At 49.2% G+C, this 17,783-nt stretch overlaps 1 protein-coding gene across 1 annotated transcript in view; it reads right to left on the bottom strand.

Annotated features, from left to right (window-relative positions):
• Positions 1-17,783, bottom strand: part of kif26ba (kinesin family member 26Ba) — a 275,252-nt gene that overhangs the window by 34,726 nt on the left and 222,743 nt on the right. The window contains exons 9-10 of the mRNA XM_067988624.1: positions 16,688-16,871; positions 11,901-12,060 (exon numbers count right to left, since the gene is read on the bottom strand). Coding sequence (XP_067844725.1) covers positions 11,901-12,060; positions 16,688-16,871 — 344 coding nt within the window. The remainder of the gene's footprint in view (positions 1-11,900; positions 12,061-16,687; positions 16,872-17,783) is intronic.

The following is a 17,783-nucleotide window of genomic DNA, read 5'->3' as shown; positions in this document are numbered from 1 at the left end:
ACGTAGAATAATAAACAGCATCTATTTCTAGTTTGCCAATCGTGCAGATTTAATTGGGACAGTCCAGATTTGCACATTTCGTTTCACCAAATTCTGAGGCTTGGATTGCCCCTCTGGGAAACCACAAACGCCAACTCATTGCAGCAGGGAAAATGGGACGGGAGGCCTATCGCTGGATCCCTGAGCCTTAAATCGGCCCGCAGAAACTTTCCTTAACCCCCTCCACCACTCCAGAGCAGGGATCTCGGTTGGCTCTTCCATCCTTTGACCTCCCTGCCGCATTCAAATGATGGCAATGGCGAGCGGGGCTTGGGAAACCAGCTGTCTTCCCGCTGCGGTACCACTGGCCCACAGCTAGATGGCGCCAGGGTGGTGGTGCACTGACTTTATTGGCGGGCGGAACTTGCCATAATTGCCATCCAGGGAAAGAATTGGTGGAGGTGGGGGGGTGGAGGTGAGGACCAAGTGCTGGCCACTTCTCCCTCTCCTATGCCCCTCCTGTTGCCGGCAGATCATCTTGCCATTTTGTTTTAAATCATAGTATCATTATAGGTGCAGTACAGAAGGAGGCCATTTGGCCCATCGTGCCTGTGCCAGCTCTTTGAAAGAGCTATCCAATTAGTCCCACTCCCCTGCTCTTTTCCCACAGCCCTGTAAAGTTTTCCCCTTCAAGTATTTATCCAATTCCCTTTTGAAAGTTACTATTGAATCTGCTTCCACCACCCTATCAGGCAGTGGATTCCAGATCATTACAGCTCGTTGCGTTAAAAAATGTTTCCTCATGTCGCCTCTGGCTCTTTTGACGATCACCTTAAATCTGTTTCCTCTGGTTACCGACCCTTTTGCCACTGGAAACAGTTTCTCCTTATTTACTCTGACAAAACCAATCATGATTTTGAACACCTCGATCAAATCTCCCCTTTAACCTTCCCTGTTCCAAGAAGATTTTCCAGTCTCTCCACATAACTGAATTCCCTCATCCCTGGTACCATTCTAGTAAATCTCCTCTGCACCCTCTCTAAGGCATTGACATCCTTCCTAAAGTGTGGTGCCCAGAATTGAACGCCATACTCCAGCCCAGGCCTAACCAGTGATTTATAAAGGTTTAGCATAACTTCCTTCCTTCATTTTGAAACTTTTCTGTCTTCAAAATGACAGGTGTGCTTACAGCTTGCAAACATTCATCAGGAAATAAGGCCTCTGTGCTGGGTCCTGCAAATACTGTACAGGAAACTGTTAAATATCTTCAAGACAAATTAGTCGGAGTAGAGAGCAGGTAGCCAGAATGAACAACTCTAGTGTGGAGGTAGTGGTGGCACGAGTGTACCCCTAAGTCAGAATGGCCTCTTTCTGTGCTTACTATGAGCTTGTGAAAAGGGACTCATTTAATCAGGGAGATTTTACCTGTAAAATTTGACCCACTCCCTTTCCACTACTTTAAGAAATGAATGGGAGACAGGATGCAAGATGTATACAAATGTTGCTTGCGATGATATAATATGTGATTTTATAAACATTTCCCTACTTTAGTTAAGTGTCCTTTTTTTTGCACAGACCAGTAAAACAAGCAGCAACCACAAACAGCTATAATTGTTGCTCCCCATTAGAGGAAAACACCACTAATAACAGATGGTCTGTCCAAACTAACATCCAAAGTAAATAAATGGTAACTTAAATTGCAATAAGTGTCGATGATTCATTTCAGATTGAGTATGTAATTTAGAGACGTTCCCCTATCATCAGTAAGTGCGTGTCAGGGTTACAGTTGAGGAGACCCTTAGATCCAAACTGGATAAGTCAGGCCGTCTGCAAGGTGGAGGTTGTAAGTTAACAGGAGCTGCGCAATGTTCCTGCGTGTAAGTAACTTTACTAAAGTTATTCCTTTTTCATTCAGCCTTGGATGTGAACAATCCTGAAACTAGCTCAACACAAGAACCACGCAGTTCTGTACAATACTGCAACTTGTCACAAAGCAGTAAGGTAGGTTGTGATGTTAGCATTCTTGGCTTTTCAGATTATAACTTTAGGGGTCAGGAGGAATCTTACAGAGCTCCATCTTGGAAGTTTTAATCGGGCTTAGTCACCTCCCTCAGGAGATTATTTGAGTTGAGTGGAGCCCCGTGTAAGGTTTCACCTGCTTTAAGGGATGGCCTCGATGGGCCAATTGCCCTTATTTTGTCCCATAGTTTTTTTTTGTGCTGGTTATTTGACACCATTGCTTCCCTGGAGACGCCAGGTTCAGGACTGAGGAGAATATGGCTTTCTTCTGACAGGGGGTCAGGTAGTTTCATCCATCTCCCAGTCACTGCTTCACAAGGGAGCTCACCCTGCTTGAGAATTGGTAAATTCCAAAAAGTGGTCTCACAAATACAGTCTTCCAGCTATTAGTATCCAGCCGCATTGCGGAGAAGTCCAGTGCTTGATGTCGCACGTACATCATGGTGACATTTAGTCTTGGAGGTTTCACATCCTGTCGAACGTAGAATTTTACAGCACAGAAACAGGCCATTCGGCCCAACTGGTCTATGCCGGTGTTTATGCTCCACATGAGCCTCCTCCCTCCCCTCTTCATCTAACCCTATCTGTGTATCATTCTATTCCTTTCTCCCACATGTGCTTATCTAGCTTGCCCTTAAATGCGTCTCTGCTACCTTCTGACTTTGGCTGGTCTTTCATCCTCCCACCTGCCCCCCACCCCTTCCTTTCTTTCAGAGTTACTGTGGGGGGTGGGGGTCATTCCTCCCTTTATTATAGACAGGTGCGATAATTACAGTGTTGCAAAAACATCACTGCAATCAAAACGCTTTCAGTAACGTGTCCTCCTTGGGATACAGTCAGGAGAGGGGAAAAAAACTCCTGCTCCCAATGAACTCAGGCTGCAAGCAGAATGAAAGCCAGGTGGTGAAAAAATGCGATGCAGTCACGTGAAGCTCTAAGGAAATAAAGATCACTGTTACAAAGCCAACATGATAACGTACCTTGTGAGCCCGGACTAGCTACACAAAGATAATCCTTGTGCATCTTAAGTTGAAACACTATGAAATGAGTGTTATGTGAACAAACGTGGAGGAATTCTGCACCAACACCGTCCCACAAATGGCGGTGAGACGAGTGACCTCACCTGTTACCCGGTGGTACTGATTGAAGAAGTAATGCTGACCGGAGCTTATAAGGAGAACTCCCAGTTCTTCAAACAGGTGCTAAGGGACCTTTAACATCCGTCTCAACGGGCAGAGAGGACTTGAGCGTAACGTCTCACCTAAAACAGGGCACCTCTGACAACGCAGCACTCCCTCAGTACTGCGCTACGGTGTCAACCCAGATTAGGAGTTTAATCCCTGGTATGGGTCTCAAACCATGATCTTCTGACCCAGAGGCAAAAAGTACTACCAACTGACACTGTAATTCTCCAGATCCCTGCTTCTATACCACCGTCTCCCCACTACGGAATGGGCAATCTATGCTCCAATAACTAGGTTTAGATGAAGAGTGGTGGGAGGAGGCTTGTGTGGAGCATAAACACCGGCATGGACCAGTTGGGCCGAATGGCCTGTTTCTGTGCTGCATGTTCTATGCAATTCTATGTAATTACAGATTTCCAGAATGGTAGGACCTGGGTTTAATGATGCTAACTGCATTATAAAACACCCCAAATAAAGTCTACTTCAAGCGCAGTTAAATGCTTGCTAAAGAACCATTTATACACGCTGTCGTTCTCTTCCTGAGATAAAAGTATTTTAAAAACGATAAGCATCCTGTCACGTACTCCTGCTCCGACCCTTCAGCTCTCAAGTGAGATCGTTTTGAATTACAGGCCTGGGTAGGCCGAATAAAAAAAAAAGGAAACCGTATCTTTCTTATTTGATATCTAAAACCTTGATCCACTTGTACCAGGCCTGTGGCGTTTGCTGTTTCACACTTTCTACTGTTACACCTTTGCTAAGTTTTATCGCAAAAGCTCGGCGTAACTGGCGGCCACCCTAGCCATCTGCTGGCATAATAAAAGCCTTCCCTTTCATTTCCGAGCAACTTATATTGATTCATTTTACATGGCAATGAAACATAACAGCACAGTCGCTATGATCCTTTGTTCTGGAATTACCAGCCTTTAGCCGTGTAATTGCCAGTTCCCATGGGAGTGCTCCGTAATAATTAAGGTCACTTAGAACTGACCACTGTGTCCCGAGGAAATATTTTATTGATGGAAGTGGGCAACCCACCACAGTCATCAGCTCAATACATTAATATCTTGTCCTGCCTATCCAACGAGTACAATGCTGCATCTTGATAGGGTTGCCAAACCCGCCAGGATTGTCCTGGAGTCTCCTGGAATTAAAGATTAATCTCTAGGACACTGCTGTGAGCATAGGGGCATTTAAAAAAGTTAGCTTTTTTTTTCTTTTTTTTTGGAATGCTTTCATATATTAGTTATAAATATATTGGCGATGGGGGGGGGGGGAAAAAAGGGCTGTTTGACTGACAAGTCAAGAATCATCCAATCGGGTAACAGTTGGCCTTGGGAAGGCAGGGCACTGCGAGGATGGACATGTCGGGCGACCAATGACAGAGGTGTGGGGGCAGGGCAGTTGGAAGCAGGCAGTCATGTGATGTAACCTCCAGGGCAACGGCCAACCAGAGCTGGCGACCCTAGCGCCTTTGAGTCAGAAGGTTGTGGGTTCATGACCCACTCCAGAGACCCAAGCACGTAGTCTAGACTGACACTCTAAAGCAGTACTGAGGGAGTGCTGCACTGTTGGAGGTGCTGTCTTTCAAATGAGACGTTAAACTGAGGCCCCGTCTGTCCTTTCAGGTGGATGTAAAAGATCCTACGGCACTATTTGAAGATGAGCAGGGGAATTCTGGCCAGCTTATCCCTCGACCAACACCTAAAGAACACATGATCTGAACATCATCACATTGCTGTTTGTGGGATCTTGCTGTGCACAAATTGGCTGCTGCGTTTCCTACATTACAACAGTGACTACACTTCAAAAGTACCTCATTGGCTGTAAAGCGCTTTGGGGCGTCCTGAGGTGGTGAAAGGCGCTATATAAATGTAAGTCTTTCTTTCTCAGTTCCCTAGGTTAAGAAGAGGAAAATCAGCCAGGATCGCTGCTCACTAAGCAGCGCCTCCTACTGGATGCCGGGTGAGGGTGGGATTGAGCTGGGTTGTAGTGCCTTCCACAGTTGGATAGTTGGCCAGCACTGTCAAAGCTGTCCGCCGTTGAATAGCAGCCTCTTGGGTGAGGCACTGGAGGGAACCCGCTGCCTGTGGAATTGTACTCCAGTGAAGGAGTCAATATTTACAGGAGTGGAGAGGAGGGGAGGGGACGGGGAGATAAATGAAGGGGAAAACTTGGAGAAGAATTAGAGGGGGTGGAGTGCACTGTGCACTGCACCTGACAGATACAGTGGGGGGAGGGGAGTGCACGGAGCACTGCACCTGACAGATACAGTGGGGTGGAGGGGAGTGCACTGTGCACTGCACCTGACAGATACAGTGGGGGGGAGGGGAGTGCACGGAGCACTGCACCTGACAGATACAGTGGGGTGGAGGGGAGTGCACTGTGCACTGCACCTGACAGATACAGTGGGGGGGAGGGGAGTGCACGGAGCACTGCACCTGACAGATACAGTGGGGGGGAGGGGAGTGCACTGTGCACTGCACCTGACAGATACAGTGGGGGGAGGGGAGTGCATGGAGCACTGCACCTGACAGATACAGTGGGGGGGGGAGGGGAGTGCACTGTGCACTGCACCTGACAGATACAGTGGGGGGAGGGGAGTGCACGGAGCACTGCACCTGACAGATACAGTGGGGGGGAGGGGAGTGCACGGAGCACTGCAGCTGACAGATACAGTGGGGGGGAGGGGAGTGCACTGTGCACTGTACCTGACAGATACAGTGGGGGGGAGGGGAGTGCACTGTGCACTGCACCTGACAGATACAGTGGGGGGGAGGGGAGTGCACTGTGCACTGTACCTGACAGATACAGTGGGGGGGAGGGGAGTGCACTGTGCACTGCACCTGACAGATACAGTGGGGGGAGGGGAGTGCACGGAGCACTGCACCTGACAGATACAGTGGGGGGGAGGGGAGTGCACGGAGCACTGCACCTGACAGATACAGTGGGGGGGAGGGGAGTGCACGGAGCACTGCACCTGACAGATACAGTGGGGGGGAGGGGAGTGCACGGAGCACTGCACCTGACAGATACAGTGGGGGGGGAGGGGAGTGCACTGTGCACTGCACCTGACAGATACAGTGGGGGGAGGGGAGTGCACTGTGCACTGTACCTGACAGATACAGTGGGGGGGAGGGGAGTGCACTGAGCACTGCACCTGACAGATACAGTGGGGGGGAGGGGAGTGCACTGTGCACTGCACCTGACAGATACAGTGGGGGGAGGGGAGTGCATGGAGCACTGCACCTGACAGATACAGTGGGGGGGGGAGGGGAGTGCACTGTGCACTGCACCTGACAGATACAGTGGGGGGAGGGGAGTGCACTGTGCACTGCACCTGACAGATACAGTGGGGGGAGGGGAGTGCATGGAGCACTGCACCTGACAGATACAGTGGGGGGGAGGGGAGTGCACTGTGCACTGTACCTGACAGATACAGTGGGGGGGAGGGGAGTGCACTGTGCACTGTACCTGACAGATACAGTGGGGGGGAGGGGAGTGCACTGTGCACTGTACCTGACAGATACAGTGGGGGGGAGGGGAGTGCACTGTGCACTGCACCTGACAGATACAGTGGGGGGAGGGGAGTGCACTGTGCAGTGTACCTGACAGATACAGTGGGGGGGAGGGGAGTGCACTGTGCACTGCACCTGACAGATACAGTGGGGGGGAGGGGAGTGCATGGAGCACTGCACCTGACAGATACAGTGGGGGGAGGGGAGTGCATGGAGCACTGTACCTGACAGATACAGTGGGGGGGAGGGGAGTGCACGGAGCACTGCACCTGACAGATACAGTGGGGGGAGGGGAGTGCACTGTGCACTGTACCTGACAGATACAGTGGGGGGGAGGGGAGTGCACTGTGCACTGTACCTGACAGATACAGTGGGGGGGGGAGGGGAGTGCACTGTGCACTGTACCTGACAGATACAGTGGGGGGGAGGGGAGTGCATGGAGCACTGCACCTGACAGATACAGTGGGGGGGAGGGGAGTGCACTGTGCACTGTACCTGACAGATACAGTGGGGGGGAGGGGAGTGCACTGTGCACTGCACCTGACAGATACAGTGGGGGGGAGGGGAGTGCATGGAGCACTGCACCTGACAGATACAGTGGGGGGGGGGGGAGTGCACTGTACCTGACAGATACAGTGGGGGGGAGGGGAGTGCACTGTGCACTGCACCTGACAGATACAGTGGGGGGGAGGGGAGTGCATGGAGCACTGCACCTGACAGATACAGTGGGGGGGGGGGGAGTGCACTGTACCTGACAGATACAGTGGGGGGGGGGGGAGTGCACTGTACCTGACAGATACAGTGGGGGGGAGGGGAGTGCATGGAGCACTGCACCTGACAGATACAGTGGGGGGGGGGAGTGCACTGTACCTGACAGATACAGTGGGGGGGAGGGGAGTGCACTGTACCTGACAGATACAGTGGGGGGGAGGGGAGTGCACTGTACCTGACAGATACAGTGGGGGGGAGCGGAGTGCATGGAGCACTGCACCTGACAGATACAGTGGGGGGGGAGGGGAGTGCACTGTACCTGACAGATACAGTGGGGGGGAGAGGAGTGCACTGTGCACTGCACCCGACAGATACAGTGGGGGGAGGGGAGTGCATGGAGCACTGCACCTGACAGATACAGTGGGGGGAGGGAAGTGCACTGTGCACTGTACCTGACAGATACAGTGGGGGGGAGGGGAGTGCACTGTGCACTGTACCTGACAGATACAGTGGGGGGGAGGGGGGGATGAAATTGACCATGGGCGGTAGTGTGAAACGTGCGACAGCGAATCGGCAGCGACGTTTGATACTCCGCCTGATTTTCTTTCTCATTGACTTCAAGCGGCTGTCAATTCATTATCGCCCATTTTGCGTTAATGCCCCCAAAAATAATTCCCCCCCCCCCGACTCCCACGCACCTTGAGTGCGTTGAATTGTTAACACAGACTGACTGCTCTCCCATCGAAAGAGGCTTCTTTAAAACGTCTTCAGCAAACCTTTCCTCTCCGTTTGCCAAATGCTGCGACGCCGCCATGCAAACCGCATCAAAATGGCCCCACTGCCCCAGCCCGACCTCACTGGGTCGCTCGGTGCCACGATGGGATCCTCGGCTCTTGTGACCCTGGCCCTTGTGCGCAGCCTTCCCTCCCTCACTCCCACCGTCAGTGGCAGAACCTTTAGTCACATTGCCCTATCGGTCCGGGATCCTCCTCCGCTAAGGCTCCTTGTCCGACATGATCTGCTCTCCCCCCGCGGCAGCCATTAAGCCACCATGCCTTTAACTTGTTCGAAAACCACAGGTCATTTGCCATCAGACTAAATTTAAGGCGAGGAGACCCTGCTGGTCCATTGATTCTCTTTAACCCAGTCTCCGTAAGTCAAACAGAAGGAATATGGCTGAAGCCGCACAGATTGGCAAAGAGTCTGCAAATGCTGAAAATGTTGGTCCTGAATTCAGTCAACAATCAGGGACTTTGTGGGAAGGTGCATTTCATTTCAGACTTTACATACACAAGAGGGAGCATTTAAAAGGCACGCACTTTACAGATTGTAACATTAATTAATAATAGTGTTTTTTAAAATTCCAGGAGAAGGTCATGAATATTCTTTCCCTTGTGTGTTTATAAATACAAGTCATTTGTAGAAGGTGGTGGTGAGTGTATAGATATTTAAAATATCTGTGGCGGTGGGAAGGGGTTTAGCTTAAAACTGTATTCTTCTGCAGTTAGACCCAGAATAGATCCAGGTACAGAATCAAAACAAATTCAATCCTATCTTTAAATACAAAATTAAGGTAATTTTAGGGTTCCAGTCTTGCCCAACCAGAGTCAGAAGGGAGGCGAGTGAGGGACAAAGCAGCTAAACCCTAGGTACCGTACTGCAGTATGGATAAGTGAAGGAGACAGTGACAAGAGGGGGAGCAGGAACACTTGAATTTAAATGGACACTGGGGCATATAAATCAAATATGGGCCCCTGGGGAATGTAGACTTCGGAGAATGGAGTCTATAAACCAACCTTGTTCACTGGAGTGCGTAGAGCATGGAGAGTGGAACATATAAACCGACCCTGAGCTCGAGAGAGTGTAAAGCATGGACCTGAGGGATTACTATTCAGTGCAGGAGCTTCCTATTGTGATGAATGAACTGTGAGAATAGTTGGGTTCAAGGACCCCGGGTGTGAATGTGTCAGATTGGGTTTGATAAACCCGGACTAATTTCGAACATGCTGAACGGAATCTTCGAACTTGGGCCAGTTCATTCATCCCGAAGAATAATCCCAAATCAGCATGCAATGGAGAATTTGTTGTCCTATGAGGCGAGGTTGAGTAGAATGGGCCGATACTGTCTGGAGTTTAGAAGAATGAGCGGTGATCTCATTGAAACGTATAAGATTCTGAGGGGGCTTGACAGGGTAGATGCTGAGAGGAGGTTTCCCCCGGCTGGAGAGTCTAGAACTAGGGGACACAGTCTCAGGATAAGGGGTCGGACATTTAAGACTGAGATGAGGAGGAATTTCTTCACTCAGAGGGTGGTGAATCTTTGGAATTCTCTACCCCAGAGGGCTGTGGATGCTCAGTCATTGAGTGTATTCAAGGCGGAGATGGATAGATTTTTAGACTCTAAGGGAATCAATGGATATGGGGATTGGGTGGGAAAGTGGAGTTGAGGTTGAAGATCAGCCATGATCTAATTGAATGGCGGAGAAGGCTTGAGGGGCCGTGTGGCCTACTCCTGCTCCTATTTCTTATGTTCTTATGTTTGTCTTTAGCTCCATCAATTGCAATTCAGCTTTTGGGCCAAATGAATTCCTTTGAAACCGATGCTAAATTTTGACAAACCTTGACTGGAAACTCCATGCTCAATCAAACAGGGGTTAGATTATCGCCTCTTCATAGTCCCAATCGATAGTCCTGACTGTCGGGCAAATGGCAGCCAGTTTCGCAGACCATCCAGGCAGCACTCCCACACTGACTGTTCCAGATCAATCACCGTTCTGGGCGGCCGCCTAAAACAGACGTTCAGCCCCTTGAGAATGTTAATTAGGGGCCTAACGCCTGTTGAAGGACACCCTGTGTAAAGTTAGCTTACGATGGGGGGACCAGGTGATGGGCCTGCCCCAACCTTCTCAGCGACTGCCATTGAAAGGTAAGTTTTGAGGTAAATTTATTTTTAAAAAAACTTTCCAGTGGAGCCAGGAAGAGCAGGAGTGCTCCCCCAACTCCACGGTCTTTGCGATTGGCCTCCCCTGCCGTCTGCTCCGACCGCCCCCCTCTCAAGACACATATCTTTGGGCCGCAGTGAGTTAATGAGGACTGAGGCCCAATTTAGGGCCGGCCTCGGTCCTCTCGAGTCCGGGCCCGAAAACGAACCCAGATGAAATTTCTATCTTATGGTCCGTGCTGAGTTACGTGATCTCGTTTTGGGGCAGTGATGGTGCTATGGGGGGAGGGGGACGCAGAGGATTGACTTCAGTGTCCTTGGGCTAGGGAGGGATAAAATTGGTCAGATCTTACTCCAGTGACCTGCAGTGGGAAGGGCTAGTGGGTAGATGCGCAACAAGGACAAAATTAGTCTTTGATGTGATGGTCTCTGTAGTCGAATAGCCTGCCAACACTGACTTTGTGCAAGCCTCAGGTTGATGCAGGAACATTTGCATCACCACCTCAAGGAGAGGGAAGGAAATATAACTGACGTAAAAATAAACCTTAGAATGAAGTCTTTGACATACTGCCACGCATTAGATATTGTTGATGGGTGAATAAAGGGTTCAAGGTTGTGGTAACTCCAAATTCTCACCAAACAGGGTTCCTGCCAAGATTGGTGAAAGATTCTCGTCATTTTTGTTTTTGATTTGTTGAAAGGATGGAACACTCACTGGCACCCGGGTCACTGCATCGAGGGTTTTTGTTCTCTAAAGGAACCCAAAGGATAATTGGGAGGAAGCCATTTGTTAAGCTCGTTGACATGTCCCTTCTTCCAGATGCACTGATGGGACATGTGGACGGTGCGGAGTGGTGCTTATTCTCAAATGGAACCCATGTTAATGGGAGGAAGATGCTGCATTGTTTAAAAAACAACGTTTACAATTTACAGGCTGCAGGAAACGCTCCACTCAAATCCCGATCTCTAGAGTTCTAAAAGATAATGTTATTTACTCGGATGTGTGTAATGAATCTCCACTTGGAGCTCTCTTGACACACATAAACATTAAGAAATACAGACACAGACACATGCGTACACACACAGACACAGAGACACACATACAGACACACATGTATAGACACATGCACATACAGACACACACACGCAGACACATACAGACACACGCAGACACTAATACAGACACACACACAGACACAGAGACAGCCACACATGTATAGACACATGCACATACAGACACACACATGCAGACACATACAGACACACGCACAGACAGAGACAGCCACACATGTATAGACACATGCACATACAGACGCAGACACATACAGACACTAATACAGACGCACGCACAGACATGCAGACACACATGCAGACACACACACAGATGCACACACACACACAGACACACACGCAAAGACACACACGTGTGTGTATATATATATATATATATATATATATATGCACACACAGACAGACAGACTACAGACAGACACTGACACACACAGACACAGTTGCAGTCAGTGAGGAGAGAAGACTAAGAATGCTTACTTGTAGGGAATGTGCTTGGTGCCATTGACGAGAGCAAGGATGACATTTCCCAGCGCTGACAGGGAGAGACACAGCCCCGAGCCGCCCTCACGACTTTTGCTCAGCACTTTTACGCAGCTGCCCAAGTCAATGAGGTGTAAGCGGCTGCGACCACCTGACACTGCCGGCAGAAGAGGATAAAAGATATCAGATCAGTCAGTTATTCTGTGGCCATTAATGGTGTAAATCCTGCTGAAAGAATGGCTCCCCCTTTAAGCCTCCCGAGCGCTGATCAGACATTTATCAACTGCTCTACACATGAGGCAGCCTGCAGTCTATTAGATGGGAACACAGTAAACTGACACCATCCAGCCTGAAGAAAAATATTCTTCCTTTCCTTTTAAAAGGCCCTTCTAAAAACCAGGCAAATCAAACAGCCAGTGCTGTTTGTAGATTACTGCTTTCAAAGTTCAAACAGCGAGAGCCTTCTGTTGGTCCTTTCTGTGCAGTTCTACGGGAGGTTTAAAACTCTACCATCCATTATTTGAATAATGGTTATAATTTTAAACAGAGGAACTTCGTGCCGACTCGTTAATGAACTCGTCAGCGGCATCGCATGGTGCGATCCCATTTGGTTTTTAATCCGTTTCAATACGGAGTGCCAATGACACCCCCAATTAAATTTGCTACGGGCAAGTCAATCAGCTCCGCAGAGAGCAGTCACCGTTTAAACAGAAGGGCAACACAAAGCTGAGAATATCTCTGATAATTCTTACACAGGACACTGATGACGACACTCAGAGGTAGACGGTGTAAAACAGTCGGCTGTCCATTTTACATCCCTCCCGATTTTTACTTCTGTTGACGTCAATAAAAATGGGGAGAGATGTTACAACGGGCTGCCGACTGGCTATCACCAGTTTTACACGATCACACAAAGTCAACATCTACCCCTTGCTCATTTAGTGCTAGTTCAGTTTCAAATTAGGAGCTCACTGCATTATTAAACTATCCGTTTGAATATATGGACCAAAATGAATATCTGGACGTGATTACATTGCGCTGACCTTATTGTGGGGGTTCAGGTGGGATCATAAACTGTGAGAGAGGCCTGAGCAGTTCAGAAGACTCACGAACCCCCAGGTGAGTTCACAGCTGGAAGCTGCTTCAGCTTGGTTTGTTTCAGTCTTATTTACTTGGGTTCTGACAGCCCTTTAGTACATCACCCAAGAGGGCTATTCTTCACGTGTGAGCCATGGCCAAGCTATTCGACCACGGGGCTGAGCCAGATTGTACATTCCCCTGAAACCCATACCCGCTCACTCGTCAGCGGGGATTACTGTCCGTTCCATTATTCCAGGGGAGGGGAGGCAAGCTGCTAAATCAAAAGCAAAATACCGCGGATGCTGGAAATCCAAAATAAAACCAGAAAATGCCGGAGAAGCTCAGCAAGTCAGGCAGCATCTGTGGAGAAAGAAACAGAGTTAACGTTTCAGGTCGAAGACCTTTCGTCAAAAACGGAAGAAGTTAACTTTACACTTTTAACATCTCCCAGTTCTAACGAAAGGTCTTCGACCTGAAACGTTAACTCTGTTTCTCTCTCCACAAATGCTGCCTCACTTGCCGAGCTTCTCCGGCATTTTCTGTTTTTCATATTAGGCAAACTGCTAACCCCGGTTGAGGTAAAGCTGACATCACAGACCCATGGGGGATTGTAACTCGGGCCTTGACAGTAAGCCTGTCCTGTCCGTCACTAGTCCACATGCCTCATGTGGAGCAGGAATGTGCTGCCCACCCACGTTCGAGGATGACATGCGATCTAATCTAGGAACAGCGTAGAGAGTAGGCTGCCCAAACGTCTGGAGTACCGCACTCAGTCATAAAGGGAGCGCCGCAAAGCTTTCCTAATGGTGCATTTTAGAAGGGAGGAAATAAATCATATCACCCACTCGCCCTGGAAACCTGAAGCATCGTCTCCCTGACGACCTAACTCGCTCCCCTCACAATTTGCGAACCATAATTCTATTTCAAAACTCATCTTATGGTCTTGGTCCCACTCCCCGAGGCAGCTCCGAGACTCAGGGCTCTTTGTATCCAAATCTCTTCTTCAGGAGCCGATGGAATCATGGGATGAGGTTGACTTTACGTGAAGTTTTATTGATTTAAATAAGGTTGCGAAAGCTGAACGCTCGGAACAAGCCAAGGTGGATATTGAAATTTAGGATGGTGTGGTCACAATCTCTTCCTCTTGAGCTGGCTGTCTGTCTAAACACTTGCCAGGAACATTTTACTGTTGGGAGTCTCACCGTCAATGCCCCATTCAAAAAGTCAAATCAGTCCCCAAAGCGATCTCCTTAACATCACTTTCTCTACTTTATTTCTGCCCTTGCGTTCAATGTTTGTCTCCTGAATAGTGCCAGCTTTTCCCTCCCTCAGCACTCAAAGGGTAACTCACCACCCCCCCTTACCCCCTCCCCTTCACCCCCCCCCTGCCATCTGGTGTGGTGCTAACCAGGTATCTGAGCCCAAGGCCCCAGGTTCCATTCCCAGTCTGTGCGCGTAGTTGGCTGACTGTAGTTGCAAGGATGGAGGAATGAAGTGGTCCTGGTACTGGATGAGCATCCCTGAGGCTGAAAAGAGTTCAAATCCCACCAATTTGTGGGCTGGGATCAGAATAAAATAAGGAAGGGAACCTACCGCCCCTACCCGGTCTGGCCTACAGGGGGCGATTTTAACCCACCCTGCCCAGTGTGAACTGGACAGCCACGCAGTTAAAATTATCTCCGAAAACTCAGTCGTTGGGCGCCGAACCTCGGGGTAGATTGGCCCAGAATAAGCTGTAGCGGCTCATCGAACGGTGCCCACCGTTAGTGAGATTTGCCCTTGCCCGTTTAATCTCCATGGGATCTTGCCCTGCAAGTTGCTGGAAGTGGAAGATGGAAACGGCTCGGTGCCCCCTACAGGGCATCTGGGATCTGTGTAAACAGGGCAAGCAACTGTGTCCCTCCTTCAGATTTAAGGATTGTGAAATGAGCAGCGCAAGGACTGAGGAGGAAGTGTAAGTTAGAGTGGGTGAATTCAATGTCAAATCAGGTACAGAAAGAGAAATAAAGAGAGGGAAAGAAAGATTGGAGTAAGAGAGGAAAAAAGAGACAGAAAGAAAAAGTAAAAAAAAATTTAATTTAAATTTTAAAACAAAATCTCCAACAACAATTAAAACCTGAAGGAATGAGACTCCACACTTGTAATAGTTAATTTTCAGTGTCAGAGAGGTTGACTGGCAGTAATTAACACTTATCACGCTGTTAAAAAGGGTATTTAGACTGAAATGGACAAGCCCTGACTTTCTGTGGCGAGTTTAGTTCGAATCTACCGCACAAATACAGGAACTTCATGCGTTTCAAAGCTAACAGCAGAGCGGTGCTACTGGGACAGCAACTTTCGGATTTTCGCATTTAACTGCGCATCTTCCCCTCGCCTGAAATTGCTGTCTGATTTGCGCATAAATAACGGTGAGCGCCATTAGCCTCACCGTTATTTTGACAGCAAATTCTGGGCCAATGGCTTTGGAAGTGATACGGTACAGATTCACCAGAATGATACCAGGGCTTAAAGGGTTAAATTATCAGGCCAGGTTGCATGAACTTGTTCAGAAGGTTGTTGGAGGGGGGGTGTTGATCTAGTCGAGGTGCTCAAAATGATAAAGGCATTCGATAAGGTAGATACAGAGAAACTATTTCCTCTGGTGAAGTAATCCAGAACAATGGGGCATAATCTTAAAAATAAAGCTAAGTTATCTAGGAGTGAAATCAGGAAGTACTTTTTAACCCAAAGGGTGGTGGAAATCTGGAACTTACTCTCCCAAAAGGCTGTTGAGGCTAGGTCAATTAAAAATTGTCAAGTCTGAGACTGATAGATTTTTGTTAGGTAAGGGTATGAAGGGATATGGAGTTGAGGTACAGATCAGCCATGATCTAATTGAATGGTGGAACAGGTTTCAGGGCTGAATGGCCTCCTCCTGTTCCTATTCCCGCCCATTGCTGCTTTAGGCGGTTGAGGCACCTGCCTGAATCAGACGGGAGCCTCATTTAATACATGCAGATCGGGGTCCTACGATGCCGCACTGAGTATAACCTGTCGGGGAAGAAGCTGACGCCCTGAAAGGTAAGTTTTAAAATTCCACCCCCACCCATCCCCAAAAGACCCTGCCAAACCCCACCCCCCTCCCCACCCATACCTGCATGCCGGCAGGCAGCCACGGGGCCTTTACCTGCCAGCAGCCTCTCTCCGCCCCTGTTGGGTGTGATGCTGGCCGGCAGGACATAAACGAGGCCCAGGAGCTAAAATAGCCCGGCCTTCAAATTGATTCGGTCGGGGCATTTTGATGCTCGTTCCACCCCCAGTTAAAATCCCCCTCCTTCCCATAATAATGTGACAATAGCCAACTCTCCTCTTAACGCTCTCTGGAAGTGACCTAGCAAGACACTCAGCTGCAAAACCAACCACTCAAGAATAAGGCAATTCAGTTACTTTTTGGGGCAATTAGCGACGGGCATTAATGGGGTCCTGCCGTCGTCACCCACAAGCCTGAGAACCAACATTTGTTTTTAAAAGCACTGGTCTCGTCATTCCCTGGGCTAGAGGAGGGAAATTACTCAGCATCCCCCTCCTCTGGTGGCTAACCACCGGGCCCTTGCCGGAGAGCGCACACCCGGCCAGAAGTTCCGGTGCAGCGCCAGCGCCAAAAATTGGCCGTTAATCGACCCGGGCCGCGGCTCTGTGAAAGGACAGCGGGAACCGATTCTTACTTCCCCCCTTGCCGCTCTTCTCCATCCGGTACTGGTAGATGTGCAGCGTGAACAGCATGTGGGAGTTGCGCAGCTCCTCCTCGTCGCAGTCGGGCCTGCTGCTCCGGCGGGAAGCGATGGCGGCGTCCAAGAAGAAAGCGGCCTTCTCTGCGGTCGGCGCACGGAGCTCGCTCTGGTTCTGGAGCTGCAAAAACAAAAGAAAACAGCGGCAGGGCGGAAACTTGCGTTAACGGCTACCAGATCAAGACACTGCTGCATAGGAACATTAGGAACAGGAGGAGGCCATTCAGCCCCTCGAGCCTGTTCCGCCATTCAGCTAGATCATGGCTGATCTGTACCTTAACTCCATCTACCTGCCTTGGTTCTGTAATACCCTTGCCTAACAAAAATCTATCAATCTCAGTTTTGACATTTTCAATTGACCCCCAGCCTCAACAACTTTTTGGGGGAGAGAGTTCCAGATTTCATAGAATTACACTGAATGCACAGCACAGAAACAGGCCATTCGGCCCAACAGGTCCATGCCAGTGTTTATGCTCCACACGAGCCTCCTCCAACCCTGCTTCATCTCACCCTATCAGCATATCCTTCTATTCCTTTCTCCTTCATGTGTTTATCTAGCTTCCCTTTAAATGCATCTACACTATTCGCCTCAACTACTCCTTGTGGTAGCAAGTTCCACATTCTGACCACTCTCTGGGTAAAGAAGTTTCTCCTGAATTCCCTATTGGATTTATTAGTGACTATTTTATATTTATGGCCCCTAGTTCTGGTCTCCCCCACAAGTGGAAACATCTTCTCTACGTCACTAACCTTTGTGTATTAGAGTTTAAAAGGAGAACACAATATACCCATAGCTCATCATAAGGGATTACTCTTTAAAAATTGAGTTTCTTTGAATATAATTAGATATCTGATGTAAACCTAAGCTATCTGGTCCCGCCTCCCTACAGATTAGCTGGGGTGACAGACGTGACAGGAAGCCTGTCATGTCTGTCGTTCCTCCACGTACTCCCTGGGGAAACAGGGTCGGCCTGCAGGAGCGTGCAGGCCACCCGCATTCAAAGTGACAAGCCGGGCTCCGTCAACTCTCATT

This window comes from Heptranchias perlo, chromosome 8 (assembly GCF_035084215.1).
Source record: "Heptranchias perlo isolate sHepPer1 chromosome 8, sHepPer1.hap1, whole genome shotgun sequence".
NCBI classification, from domain to species: Eukaryota; Metazoa; Chordata; class Chondrichthyes; order Hexanchiformes; family Hexanchidae; genus Heptranchias; species Heptranchias perlo.
Note: the sequence above shows the minus strand (reverse complement) of the source record. Positions and strands in the feature narration are given on the sequence as shown.